The sequence below is a fragment of the Prionailurus bengalensis genome, chromosome E1, assembly GCF_016509475.1.
Source record: "Prionailurus bengalensis isolate Pbe53 chromosome E1, Fcat_Pben_1.1_paternal_pri, whole genome shotgun sequence".
Classification (NCBI taxonomy): Eukaryota; Metazoa; Chordata; class Mammalia; order Carnivora; family Felidae; genus Prionailurus; species Prionailurus bengalensis.
Window position 1 is genome coordinate 47,711,263 of NC_057347.1, and position 13,763 is coordinate 47,725,025.

At 50.8% G+C, this 13,763-nt stretch overlaps 1 protein-coding gene across 2 annotated transcripts in view; it reads right to left on the minus strand.

The window, feature by feature from the left end:
- Positions 1 to 6,241: 6,241 nt before the first annotated feature.
- The window catches only part of PRKCA (protein kinase C alpha), a 404,614-nt gene continuing 397,092 nt past the window's right edge, over positions 6,242 to 13,763 (minus strand). For both annotated transcript variants that reach the window (XM_043585073.1, XM_043585072.1), the window contains one exon: positions 6,242 to 12,838. In XM_043585073.1, the coding sequence (XP_043441008.1) occupies positions 12,674 to 12,838 (165 nt within the window). In that variant the 3' untranslated portion in view covers positions 6,242 to 12,673. The remainder of the gene's footprint in view (positions 12,839 to 13,763) is intronic.

Below are 13,763 nucleotides of genomic sequence, written 5' to 3' on the forward strand. Positions count from 1 at the left end.
CTTGCTGCCCTTAGTGACTGGCTTCAAGTAGAATCTGGTGACAGTTCAAGTGCAATCTGGTGACCCAGTCGAGCCTCCAGCTGACTACAGCTCTGGGTGACTGACCCCTTTACTACACTCGTGAGAGATCCCGTGCCAGTCCACCCAGATGGGCCGCGACCAAATTCCTGACCTGCCGTGGGATAATAATTTGTTTCGAGTGGCTAAGTTTCGGAGGAATCTGTTACGCAGTAATGGCTACCTAACACGCGTGGTAGCTGTGTGTGTAGGTATGTGTGTGCAGAAAACTTTGAAATGACTCAGGTTGGTTAAAAATTAGAAGCCATCATTTCTTTTGTTTCTGAGTGCATTTTGACAATGTGTATCAAGAGCCCTAAGACGGCTTATAGCCACTGACCAAGAATCCAACACTTAGGAATTTATTCTAAGGACACGAACACTTCCCATGAGGACGCAATCCCCAAGGGCGGGGAGTTGTGTTGACTTGGTTTATTGCCGGATCCCCAACACCTAGGATGATACACAGGACCTAGGAGGGGCTCCAAACATATTTTTTTGAGTGAATGAGTGAATGAAATAATTGGTCAAGTGTGTGAAGAAGAAAAAGATTAGACTAGTTATCACAGTATCGTTTATCACAGTAAAAAAAATTGAGAGCCACCTAAAGGTTAGAACACAGAAACCAAAAGCAAATGATGAGTTAGGATGAATTGTAATGCATCCGTACAAAATGGGAAATTATGCAGCCCTTAGATCAATTATGTGGAAAGATCTATATTCTGTAGTGGAATCTTTCTTAGTTGATGTTCCCCGAATGGCCTACTAGATTTACCAACATTTTCCCCCCTTTCAAAACACTAATTAATTCCCATGCCATGCTGAATATTTTATTTTCCTCCATTCCTATCTTCTCATATTTCCGTGCAATTTTGTTTCCACTGTGACGTAGCACGAATCGATGTATTCCCCAAACTTTTGATGTCTGCTCTATGGTTGTGTGGTTAATTTAAGCAAATACCACCTAAACTGAGAGAACACAAGTGCAAATCATAGAGTTGTCTTAATAACCACGATAGAAATGTTTAAGAAAGAGAAGAAAAATGAGTTTTTAAAAAATGGTTCTCAAGCTAGTTGTGGGCAAGGTGACTGCACAAGCCTGGAAAATACTGCCACAATCTAGGACTTTGCAGTGAGGTCGCTTTGTGACTATTTTGCTTCTCTTCAAATAAACCCAGATTGGAAATTTTAAGTCAAGCATATGGGTATAGTGTATGCAAGAAAGAAACACCACACTTAGAAGTCCTCTTTCTGAATGGTTGTGCATTTGTAAGTTCTAAGTTACAATGACACGTTTAAAGTACGTGCATGTCAGTGTGTGTGATCCCTGCTTTCGAGGGCCAGCTTTGAGTTCCAGTGGAGTTGATAAGAGGGTTTTGTCACGAAAAGGTAATCAGATAATACTATTTAAATGAGGTGAGCAACTTATCAAGCAGTTTAAGCATGACAGTGGTTATCACGGGATGGTGGGGTTTTCTTTTCCTTATCTGTATTAGCTACAAGAATCAGGTGCTATTTTTACACATTTTCTAAAAAAAGTAGAAACATCCCCATAGTTAGTATTCTGCCTGACTGAGCCTTGGCCGCCCATTGCCAAAGAAATCCGCTGTTATTCTGACAGATTCACTAGCCACTAGGTGAGACTTTCCTCACCGGGGCAGCCCTAAACTCTCCTCCCTCCTCAGGCTTCCCGGGATTCACCTGCACTCACAGAGCTCTAACTGTTCGTGACTTCTCGGGGCTGTCCTATGGGGGGGGGGGTGAGCCGCCCCCAGGCCAGCCAGCCCTCCCAACCGCCTCCTCCTTCCTCCCAGGTCTCTCCAGGCAAGAGTCAGCCAGGTGGGGGCGGCTGCAAAGGTACCTGCCAGGTTCTGAGAACTGCAGTGCTATTTTTCTCTCTCTCTCCACCCACACCCAGGCAGCTCAAAAAAAAAAAAAAAAAAAAGGCAAGGGAAGAGGGGAAAGTGGGAGAGAGGCTTCTAGAAACCTCTAATCTCATAGGCACCAGAGTCAGCCAAGAGAAGGAAACTCCCCCTTGATGATGAGATGGGCTTTGAAGAAAGCTGCGAGGGGGAGACGGGCCCCAGAAAGGCTCTGCACCCCCACCCAGGCTGCCTCTTTGGGGCCCTGAGCATGGCGAGGTCGGAGACAGTTCCCCCCCCCCCCCCCCCACTGCTTAGGGACCATGTAACCAGAAGCCAGTTATTCACTCGGGCCTGAGTTTCCCCATCTGGAAGGTGGGAACGATGATTTTCTATTCCGCGGGGGCACCCACAAGGATTCCATGAAATTCTGTTGAAATTACGCAGTGGGCGCTGATAAGAGTTAGTCCTTCCCCCCAACCTGTTTACTGGTTTCCGTGTGTGTGTGTGTGTGATCTCCCCTTTCCTTCCTTTCCTTCATCAGAACGCCGCCTTCCTGCCCCCCTCCTCCAGGAAGGCCCTGGCACTGCTCACATCTCTGCTCTGGCAGTCAGCTCAGTTTGTCCGGTGCTGCTCACCTTGGGAATTATTTTAACCTCTCTGGACTTCCCCTCCTTCCTCTGTAAAATGGGACCTGCCCCGTGTGGCTGCCGTGGGCTTTAAATAAATGCACGTAAAGGAGAAGAGTGCCTAGCATACCTTTGGTGCTCACGGAGCGTGCGCGTGTGCGGTGTGCTTAAAATCTGCGCGAAGCTCGTTTCTCGCCATCGTCACCTGTTTCTGTTGAGTCCTCGAGCCCACCACCAGCTCTTTCTTGAGAGCCATATTGTACGTTCCCCGTCATGCTCAGAATAGGCCTCTCTGTAATGTATTTATTGAATAGCTTTTCAAAAAAAGAATCTTGGAGAGACATCCAGTTCTGCTTTCTTGGAGCCGAAAGCACTTCTCACACGTTCCCCGCAGGCACAGCCTTGCTCCCTGAGATGCGCACTCTCAGGATGGGGACGGAGTGCGAAAATAGATGGCCTTTGCTTTGCCCGGGTGCATTAGCATTTTAGCTGAACTGTCGCTTCAGCCTCCGGAGTGTTCAATAGGCGGGAGACGCAGCTCGGGGCTTTAAACAATCACTCAAGTTCAAGTGTAGGCAGCCATTGCCTCCAGATGCCAGGCTGATGGACAGAGACTCAACGTGGGTTTCCTTGGCATAAGCTCACGAAAAGTGTTCGAAGCCTGATCTTTAATTAATGCTTGTGTGTGTGTGTGTGTGTGTGTGTGTGTGTACATCTTGTCTCCTTAATTAGTTTGTGAACAGCACGGGCCAAACACAGCGATGGTCTGCTAGACTCAGAGGGGCATTGGGATGCATTCACTCATCCACTCCTTCGGCACACACTCGTCTGGGCCCCTCCTCTGGGCCAAGCACTGCTCGGCACCTTGATTTGAAGGGTGACGGGCAGCCATTTGGAGGGCTTTAGACAGGGAAGGTGTTTGCCGGGATGAGGTCACATTGGCTGCCGTGCACAGAGGGTCATGGGGGATGAAGCGTGACCTCAAGGAGACAGGCAGAGAGAACAGTGCACGTGGACCAAAGGGAATGGATTGAGCACGTTTTAGCACAGGATTTTCAATAGCAGCACCACTGACATTTTGGGCCGATCACTCTCTGTGGTTGGGGGGGGAGGGGAGGGGGGGCTCTCCCGAGCGATGCAGAAAGTTGAGCAGCATTCCTGGCCTCTATTTAACCTTTACCTTCTAGATGCCAGTAACACCTCTCTCCAGTTGTGACAACCTTCAGATATCACTAAATATTCCATGGGGGGGAGAACTACCCCCGCTCACGGAGAACCACGGCTATACGGTGGACCCAACAAGACTCGCTGATGGACTGGATATAAGTGGGCAGGTATAGACATGGGACAGTGAGGCCAGTCCTGGGTGAAGGACTGGTTTTGACCTCTCGCTCTGGGTTACACACTTTACCCCTCCCCGGAAGGGCAAAGGCAAGCACAACCCAGTGTGACACCCGATTTCAAAAAGAAAACCGGTAAGGCAGGCCATCGAGTATTCCCACAAAGAAATGCAAAGTGGCAAGGTGATAAGCGCAAAACCAAACAAAACAAAACAAAAAAGGGATGTAGGCACTAAGCAAGTGTTTGAGGGGTTGGGAGGAGGATGAGCCAGTCTGGCAGGAGAGAGAAGCCTTCGGCAAGAGTTAACAATTCAGCTGACATATGAAGGGTAAGTGGCATTGACGAGGCTTGGAGAAGGATGTTTCAGGCAGAGGGCACAGCAGGTGCAAAGGCCCTGTGGTTGGAAACATCACAGCGCATTTGAGGAATTGAAGGAAGGTCAAGGAGTCAAGAGAATGTGGGGCCAAGTGGGGGCAGAGGATGCCAGGGTTGGGGAGTTTGCACGGGCCTTCACAGCTATGTTATGGGATCTGGTCTTTCGCAAGGGCAACGGGGTGTCCTTGGGAGTGTTTGAAGAAAAGATGTGGCTGGATAGGACTTCACTCTGCCTGCAGGGAGCGGACAGACTGGAGAGGCTGAGCAAGGCAGTAGAGAGGAGCCTCCTGGGGGAGTCGGGGTGAGCCATGGGCAGAGACTTGGACCCAAGAGGGTGGGTGTAAGTGTGTGGTGTGGGGCAGCGGGAGGGGGTGGTGCAGGATGAACTTGTGCAGGTCTCGCCGAAGCTGGGATTCCATGACTGACCCCGTGCTCCTGCATTGCATCCTATGGGCCCGCCCCACTTAACACAATTAGAGACCCCGTGCTAGGGCCTGCCCGGGGCACCCACACCCCTCCATCCAGCCCCGCGCCTGGACTCCGAGGTTGGCTCCATAATTATCTTCCCAATGGAATCCCCCAATCGGCTGGCACATGGTCCCTTTCTCAGAAAGGACTAAACCAGGGGCGCCTGGGTGGCTCAGTTGGTTACGCATCTGACTCTCGGTTTCGGCTCAGATCATGATCTCATGGTTCATGAGATCTGACAGTGCGGAACCTGCTAGGCATCCTCTCTCTCTCTCTCTCTCTCTCTCTCTCTCTGCGCCTCCCGCTCAGGCCCTGGGGGTCATCGGCTGCGGCTGAGGACCCTGCTCTGTGCAGGACGACCCACAGGGCGCCGTTCTGCATTGCGGTAAAGGAAATGCCACGAAACGCGGCGCCTAACCAGCCTCACGGGGTCAAAGGGCGCACGGGGGGCAGCTGAGGGCGCAGTGAAAAGCCACGTGGCGCAGGGCCGATCTGCGAGGCAGCGTGAGGAAGAGGCACGAGCCGCATACATACGCGGTAAAGCCACCAGCCCAGAGTGAAGTTCGGGGCCGGCCTAGGAGCCAGCGACGGCATGCTGCTCTAGGCTATTCTTGCTCAGTAACCGTCCCCCTGGCAGCTGAGAGGCCCTTAACCTCCGGGAGGCTCGGGTGGGAGCCGGGCAGCTTGGGGACCGGACCTTCACCCAGCGGACACCGGTGCTCAGGAACCCCACTCAGAGCACTGGGAGGGGACAGGGCTGGAGGCTGCCGGTGGGGGACGGGGAGGGAGGGAGGCGGCCGAGGGATGAAACTGAGATCATGAAGGGGGAGCAGCCCCCCAAAAGGAGGCGAGCGAGCAAGCGAAGGCGGACTTTGCCAAGGCTGGCCCTCGGCTTTTAGAAGGAGTGTTCTTGTCGCTGGCTTTTACTTGTTCCCGACATGACTCCCCCCCGCCCCCCGTGTTGGGTGTGAATATTCCCCACCTGTTTCACATTTAAAAATTACCCCCCCCCCCCCCCCCCCCGCCGTTTTTCGCCCATGAATAAAATAAACCCGGGATGAGGGCTGTCGAGGCCAAGAGTGCTGGCGGTCCCGAAGCCGGGTCCGCAGTGTGGCCAACCTGATGGGCGACGTCGACATCAGCTGCTGTGTGTCCCCCGCGGTTTGGGAGTGACGAACGGAAGCCCCCGGCAGGCAGGGGCCACCCGGACGGGGCGCTCCTCTCCCCTTCCCAGCACGTCCCTGGCGCCTGGCGCCCCTCCCGGCCCCCAGCGGGCGCTCCACCGGCGGCTGATAAACGACCCAGGGAGTGACCTACCACTACTTTACCCGGCAACCGTTTGGGTTTCAAATGAAAGCACAACGCGCTTCACGCAAAACCAGTGTCAGCTTAAACGGAGACACGCGTGAACAAAACAAGGACCCCGGGCTCCACCCAAAGCTGGCTGCACGCTTGCTGAAAAAGAACGGTGAAGCCACCCAGGGCTCGAGCAAATGAGACCAAGAACGCTGAGCAATGATCGTTATATTTATTTGTACACACTTGCTTCCAAACTACAATTAATGTGTCTAACAAAGCATATCATGCAAACGAAGATCAGAGGTTCTACAAAGTGAGGAAAGCACTGAATTTATACATCTATCTCGCCTGCTTTAAACCAAATGTTACTGGACAGTTGAATGGCCTCTACATTTCGTCCGTTGGTGCTTATACAGAAGGGAAAACCTCAACCTCCACCTGCTCCTCTTCCTCCTCCGTCCGAATTTGGGGTCTTACACGATGTTTTTCAATTAACGATTTAAACATGACCTGTCCTTCACACACACACACACACACACACACACACACACACACGATCATGTGGCAAAAGCAATGACTTCAAATGTCTCTGACCATCTATAAAAGCTATTCTGAAAGACCCTGATAGAAAGGATATGAGGTGAATTTTTAGACCATTTAGACTCAAAAGAATAACTGCCTTCGGTGGATGATTTTGAATAGTCCGCTAATCCCCTTAAGAATCACATCCTTCCAGGAAGAATATCAACAAAAATCTACGAACAATCACAGGAATAAATACTCCTAAAGTTAAGCAGAGGAGACAAAGACACAGTTATTTAATCAGAAAATGCAAAGCCACCTTTTGTCTTATTTTAGAAAAGAAAAAAAAAAGGTTCTTATAAAGACTTGATAGTTTTCTGAAAAGTGGGGTTCTGTCTACTCACATAAGAGAGGGTTCTGAAACAGATGCCCCAGGGGGTGCTTGCTGTCACACCTCTTCTTTCTTGGGGATATTGAATTAGATCTGAATTGCCCAGTGGACAAAATCTCTACAGGGCACTTCTGAATCTTCACTGAATGTGAGACTTGGGGACCCACGGGGACTGGAGACAGAGCTGAGGAAATGTCCTGCCCCTCAAACCAAAAGGTGGTCACAGAGCCTCACAGAGCAAGGAAAGGGACCCCAGGGATCCCAGGGGAATGCTATCCCAGGGCTCCATCTGGAAGGGGGACAACAAAGCTATCTTTCCTATGGTCCAAAAGTCTCCAGACCTTAGATGGTTATCCCCAGTGTCCATTAAAAACATGGAGGGCATCAGTCTGCCAACACATTCCACCTGATTTCCAGCCGTTCTGATGTGGACTCCATATACCACTGGCATGGGAAAATCCTGCAGTGGGAGTGCAGGTCAGGGGTGCTCTAGCCTGACCCCGTCTGAGTCCTCCTATAGACTCCAAGGGATTGGAATCTTATGAAAGTGTCAGTAATTTTATTTTAAAAACTTATCTTAAAAGAAGAATTGAGTTATTAAAGTTCTCCATAAAAAAGTACAAATAGCCCAGTATACTCGGTTGTTCTACTGGAATTAACAAATTAATTTCTTCCTAAGGGTTTCAGAAAAAGTCTTTGGAACTCGTGGGCCTTAGTGTAGGGTCACTGTAAGGCTGTTTTATGACTGACACCTACACAGTTATGAACTGACATCTGATCACATAAATCAGAGGCATGGGATTCCTGGTCATACATGATTTCAACTCTCCAAGAGTCCCTGACATCAGAGAATTAACCGAATTGGGGTTGACACCATTTCTAGATGCCTTTGCTTGCTATAACTCAGGTAACCTTTCCCAATTTTCTGTATCTTTTGCAGCAGAAAGATATGGCATTCCCTAGATTTGTTGCGTCGGCCCAGATGGGAAATGACAGAAATGCTTACAGTCTGGTATATTTCATAAAATGTAACCCAAGGAACTCAAGGAAAATGTTTTAGAAACGATTTCTCCACTTGTCAAATTAGGGTGCAGTCACTAAGCAGTAGAGGGCCCCTTTCCTTCATTGTAACTGTCATGGCTTTGCTGCTCCTGTAACTGTTAGGACCATCCTATCTGGGTCCCCAGGTCAGCGTCTATTTCTTGATGATGACTGTTGAGTGTGCTCGGTGGGGGAACAGGCGCCCCGCCCTTGCTGGGTTTAAAGGGACAGGAAATGGTGTGATAAGCACACACAAGGAAGAGGTGATTGGCTTCATCAGACCAAAGTGAGAAAATGACAGTCAGTTGGTGTTGCCTTTCTGAGGCATTTAAAAACATAAGACTCTCACTTCTCCTCCCTCTTTGGTACTGAGAAGTCAGGTCCCAGCAGGAAAAACCCAAATTTGTCCTGCGAAGTGCAATCAGGTGCGAACTGCAGTGTGAAGTTATTTTTGCCACTCTTCCATCCATCCCCGGCTGCCCTAACTCTTGGCAGGAAGCCACAGAAGAAAATGGGTGGGGACCTACTGGCTTCCAGGGTGTGCTGGCTGGTTTGGCTCTGCCCAGGGAATGGTGAGCCCCTCCAAGGCAGGCAGGGGAAGGGGGCCTCGAGGACTAGTGAGGAATTGGCTGGCACTCAGGAGATGTTTCCTGAGGAGGACTAGACTGTGTTTCGGGCAGCAAAACTGCTCTCCGGGACCAGCAGGTGCATCAACAACCAACAGCGCAAAGCCACTGGAAATAGCAGCGGGTTCCTTCCCGAGCTGCCCTCTCCTTCCACGCTCTCCTGGCTTCCTCCTTCTTGCAAGAATCCTCCTGGACACTCTCAAGCCCTGCTCTTCTTTGAACGCCTTACTGACCTCGGCCTCCACCAACCTCTCCCTTCTCGGGACGTCAACGGGTGTCTCTCTTGGGCTCTGTGTATTCATCCCAGCAAATAAGTTGCACGCTCTGCTAAGGACTGCAGCTCAGAGACGTGCTCCACAACCGTCTGCTGGCTTACACCCACCTTGGTTTTTCACCACCTTTTAACCAACCATGTCAGGGGAAGTTCTAGAGTGGCCTACACTCTCTGATTTCCTGCCAAAATTCCTACTAAGCCTAACACATCTCCTAAGAAGGTCTGCATTCACTGGTACTAGTCACGGGGATAAAAGAGAAGTAGATGTGCCAGAGAGCGATTATTTCAGTTCCTAGGGTCTCCTATCAACCTTTTGAATTGCTTCCCGCCTTCAGTGAACCTCCCATTAACCTCTGCGGGCTGCAGCTAGGAGCACACTCCCTGTCCTTCCGTCCAAGCCAAGCATCTGGGGCCTTCAGACAAGACACCAAGAGAATGACTGCCAGCCCTCTGGTCTGTAGCCTCGGAGCGAAGTTCTGCTTAGAAGCAGCCACCGTCCAAGGGACAATAGGACGCAAGGCGATGTGAACGGCCTCTCAGAGTTACGGACCAAGGAGTCTGGTGGAGAAGTAGCCTGTGCTAGATTCTGCCCGGGCCCTGGACCGCCGCGGTCCTCGGTGATTCGGGCGGCGCTCAGGGGCTGGTCTTTCAAGAGGCCCCCGGTCATCTGCCATCCAAGGTGCTTCCCCTCATTCCAGCCCCCGCTGCGGCCAGCAAAGCACCCCTTCCCTGCACTTTTATTTCATACGATGCCCGTGAAGTGGGACCACGCCACAGGCTTATATAAATCAATTCCTTTATAAGCTGGTCTAACGGTTGGCAAGGGTGACCCCCATGGTTTATTCTTCCGGCAATCACGGTCTCGGGCTTCTCAGACCTTTAAAACATTTAGCCCTTATCTAAATTTGGTACAAAGCCACGTACCGAACAGGGTACAGCATGGGTAACACTTCACCAGGCCCTGAGTTTTACTGTCTTTCCTTCAAGTTTGTGCTCAAGTTTGCTGTCCTGCAGGCCAAGTGCTGGGCCCCACAGCCAGGATATCTCCTCTTAAGACTCTGCCATGCATTCTGAAGGAATACAAGCCGGCTGAGATGCTGAACATGTTTCCTGGAGAATTATGAATTCGGAAATGTGTTGGCTGTTCGAGGGAAAGCCTGAGACTCCTGCTGGCTTAAAAACAAGCACGCAGCGTGGGGCTCGGGAACAAATAGTCCATAACCCCACGAGTTCCTTTCTGAAACTTTCCTCACTGCCTGGGGCTTGGCTGGGGGTTCGTCCTGCGGCTGCTCAGTCCTGGGGCAGGGCGGGCGTCTGGCTTGTTTCTTAGGCTCATTCTATGAACTGGTCCCTTTTCTGTCGCACCGAACGAGGGGTACCTGGTGAGGAAGTGTCCCCAAAATGTGCACCGACCAGGGGGAGGTGCAGCTCTGGGCGTGCTGGGGCCCTTTTTGAATTCTGAAGCCTACAGCCCGTAAAAGGTGGTGCGGAGGAAGTTGCTCTTTTCCAGGAGGATCCACTGCCGACCCCACCTCTTCCTCCAGTCCAGGCTTTCCAGAACAGACTGGGTCTGCCATCTCAAAGACCCTTCAGCGGTTGTGACGTGAATTTCAGGCAAATAGCCAGAGAGTAAAAATGAGGAGGCGCATTTGGGGGATAAGGGGAAACGGAGAGGCCCCTGTACGAAATGATCCCTGCTTCCATGTTCTTTCTGTTGTAGGAGGCTGGCTTCTCTGAGGACCTTGTGTTGTTAGCGCAGCATCTCACCACAGAAGTGCTCTTCGCCGAGACCGGAAAGGCCAGTTCGAGCAACAGGTGGGAGAAAACCTGCAGCTTCTAAAGAGTCTGCCGTTAGTGCCAGGGGATGGCGGTTCCCAGGGGCGGCTGGACGGGACGGTTTGTCTCATGAAGTCTGTAATGTGCTGGAGGGAACGGCAAGTCGTGCCGGGGGCGGCAAGGCGGACAGAGTCCTTCTGCTGCGTCCAAGCACACGTGGCAGAAGGCGTCTTCCTGTCCCTCCCACCCCGAGCCACTAACAGTAACAAAGCTGAAAAGGAAAAACCAAACAAAATCCAGCCCAGGGGCTGCAACAACATCACACCTGCACGAACACACTAGACGTACGGGAGTCCGACACTTCCCGCTGTCCCCACGAGGAAGAGTGGAATAGGAACCAGAACAGAAGATGTTGCTAAGGAGCTGGGAGAGAGTGTCCTCTCAGAGACGATCCCCGACGACAAAACTTTTGTTTGCAGGTAGAATCAAATTAAGCACGTAAAAGAGCCATTCGTTTTCAAAATTAGATCTACGACAGGAAATTAATATATCTGATACAGTGCCAGTGTGCGGAGTATGCACGGGGTGGGGGTGGGGGGGCAGGAGGCAGCAAGGAATTAGGCTAAAACTTAATCATAGAAGCAGATTAGAAACAAGAGCCTTCACAAATATAGCACAGTTGTGTCTTATAAAATTATTATAATACTCTCTTTGTACTTGATACGATTATATCAATAATATAGATTCACTTGTAATTAAGGTTTATTATAAACATGCAAAATTCATTGCATGGTGCATTTGCAAAACATATTAAAGTCCTTCGAGCAATAAAATATCTTTGAGCTGATGCGCATCCAGATTTTCCTGATTCTACGCCTCCAGGTGTGCCATTCAACATGATCTGGAAATGGGGACCGAAACTGCATTGGTTTCTGTCCCTTAGCGGATGTCAGGGGCTGGAGATGGGAGAGATACCGATCGATGGAGACTTATGCTACAGTCAACACTCTGTTCAGTTACTTTACAGCAATACTCTCATCAACGACACCGCAGCCTATTAAATAAATAAGTACAAAAGGGGATGGGGCGTATGCTTCAGCTTCTTAGGACGTAGGCAGCAAAATATCGGTTGGGGTGGGGGTTGGCTAACAACACTCACGAGTAGTGGCATGATTGCGGATGGCACCCTGGATCACGGAATAATCTCCCAGAGATTAAAATGAACGTACACACACACTGGGTTATCCTTGATCTGAAATGATGTCACATGCTGATTTAGCAAAGTTCTTAGATTTGGCCTCTTACAAAGAAATGCAAGTATCCAGATAATTTATCATCCAAATAGGGCAGCTGACAGACTCACCAACATTCCTCTGAGGTGTCTGTTTTTTAAAACCGGTCATCACTGAACCATGATTGGGTTAAGACAGTCAACGTCTGGTAACAGCTTGCAAACGACTCACCGGTAGGGACTTGATTCATCTCGGGACTGTTTCCATTGAGGCAGAGAACAGAAGCAGCGGGTATTTCCAAGTCTCCCCTACCCCCAATCCCACCTGGCTCACATTCTGGGGTCCCCATTCTTGGAGTCCAAAGACATCTCAGGTGGAGATATTTTCTTGCCCACTGGACCGGGACAGGTTCATTTGAACATCTCTGGTTGGGGGATCCCAAAGGTGGAAACTGACAGAGGGCATGGAAAATATATCAAACCGTACCAAAAAAGGGGGCGAGTTTGTTTTTTTAGGAAGGGTTAATCTACAGCCAGATGTGACTTCTACATACTTAAACTGAACACTGTACATGATACTGCCTTCTACTAAGATAATGTTCTTGGTTGTAAGACAGAAACCCTGAACAGTTACTCACATTTGGACTAATAACCCTAAAATTTTCAGGCCTCCATCTGGAACGGGAGAAAAGGCCATGGCCTTAAAATTTTAGGGTTAAGGATCATTTCCCACTGCTGGAGGGCTGGGGGCTGGGGAGGCGTTAGTTCTCGGTGGTGAGTTTCATACTGCGCTCTGTAAGATGGGGTGCACAAACTGGGGATTGACATACGAGAACCCCTCGAAATCAGACTGGTCTATGTTAGCAATGACCAGCTGGTCAGGTGGTGTTAAGACAGGCTGCCCTCGCGTGAAGAACTTGTCAAAGTTTTCTGCACCTTTGCCACACTGTGGAGAAGAGAGAAAAAAGGACAGGTCAGTAATTTTTACCAAAGTACAGGGAGCATGTCTCTGAGAGGCCTCTGCGAGGCTGAGCTTGGCCCGCGCCAATCGGGCCTGGCGAGGCAGGAAGAATTCTGGAGAACCTGCACACCTACTAGATTCAAAAGCCAGGCACAGCAAACAAAAACGCAAACTCACTCAGTCGTAAACCTTCAAATACCCTCAGAACCGAAACCCTCCATGGAAAGGCACCGCTGATAGAAAGGCAGCAGCAAGGACACAGCCTGTTTGATTTCACTGTCATTTCTTAGAGCAAGTGGGTGAGGAGCAGGATACCCACGCCCGGGGCCGCGGGTCACTGTCCACGGTGAAAGGCTAGGATGTTGGGTGGGAGCGCAGGCAGCAACCTCGGGACCGAGAGGCTGAGATTACTGTCCCGCACTCGGCTCTTTGCGACCGTATTTGTAATAAGGTGAAAGCTGTGTTGTGCTTGCAGCTGCAAAGTCCTAAAAACCTCACTCGACCAACATTGAGAGAGGTGTGGTGGCAAGGTTGGGCCGTTCACCCTTGGGCCCAGCTGGGCTTCAGTGTATCTAGATCTGTCTGGTCAACCGGCAGATAGGTTGACCCTCGTGGGTGGTCTCAGGCTGGAGGGGGTTTGCTCTGGTGCCCTGAGCAGGCAGAGCAAAGCCTGCTGTCTATCTTGGATTTTCCTCTCCTCCAGGGTCCACCAGGGCGCTCAACGCAGGAGGGGCTGCGGGCAGAGCCTGGGGGCAGAGCTGCCCTGTTCGAGGCTCCGAGAAACACGGCCGTGGGCACGGCACCGCTTGGGAGCCTGACCCCAAATGGGTGGGGGGCAGGGGTGTCCTCACTTGCTCAGCCACTCCAAGGGTTGTGGCACGTTGAAGTCCCCAGGACCCCACACGACTCC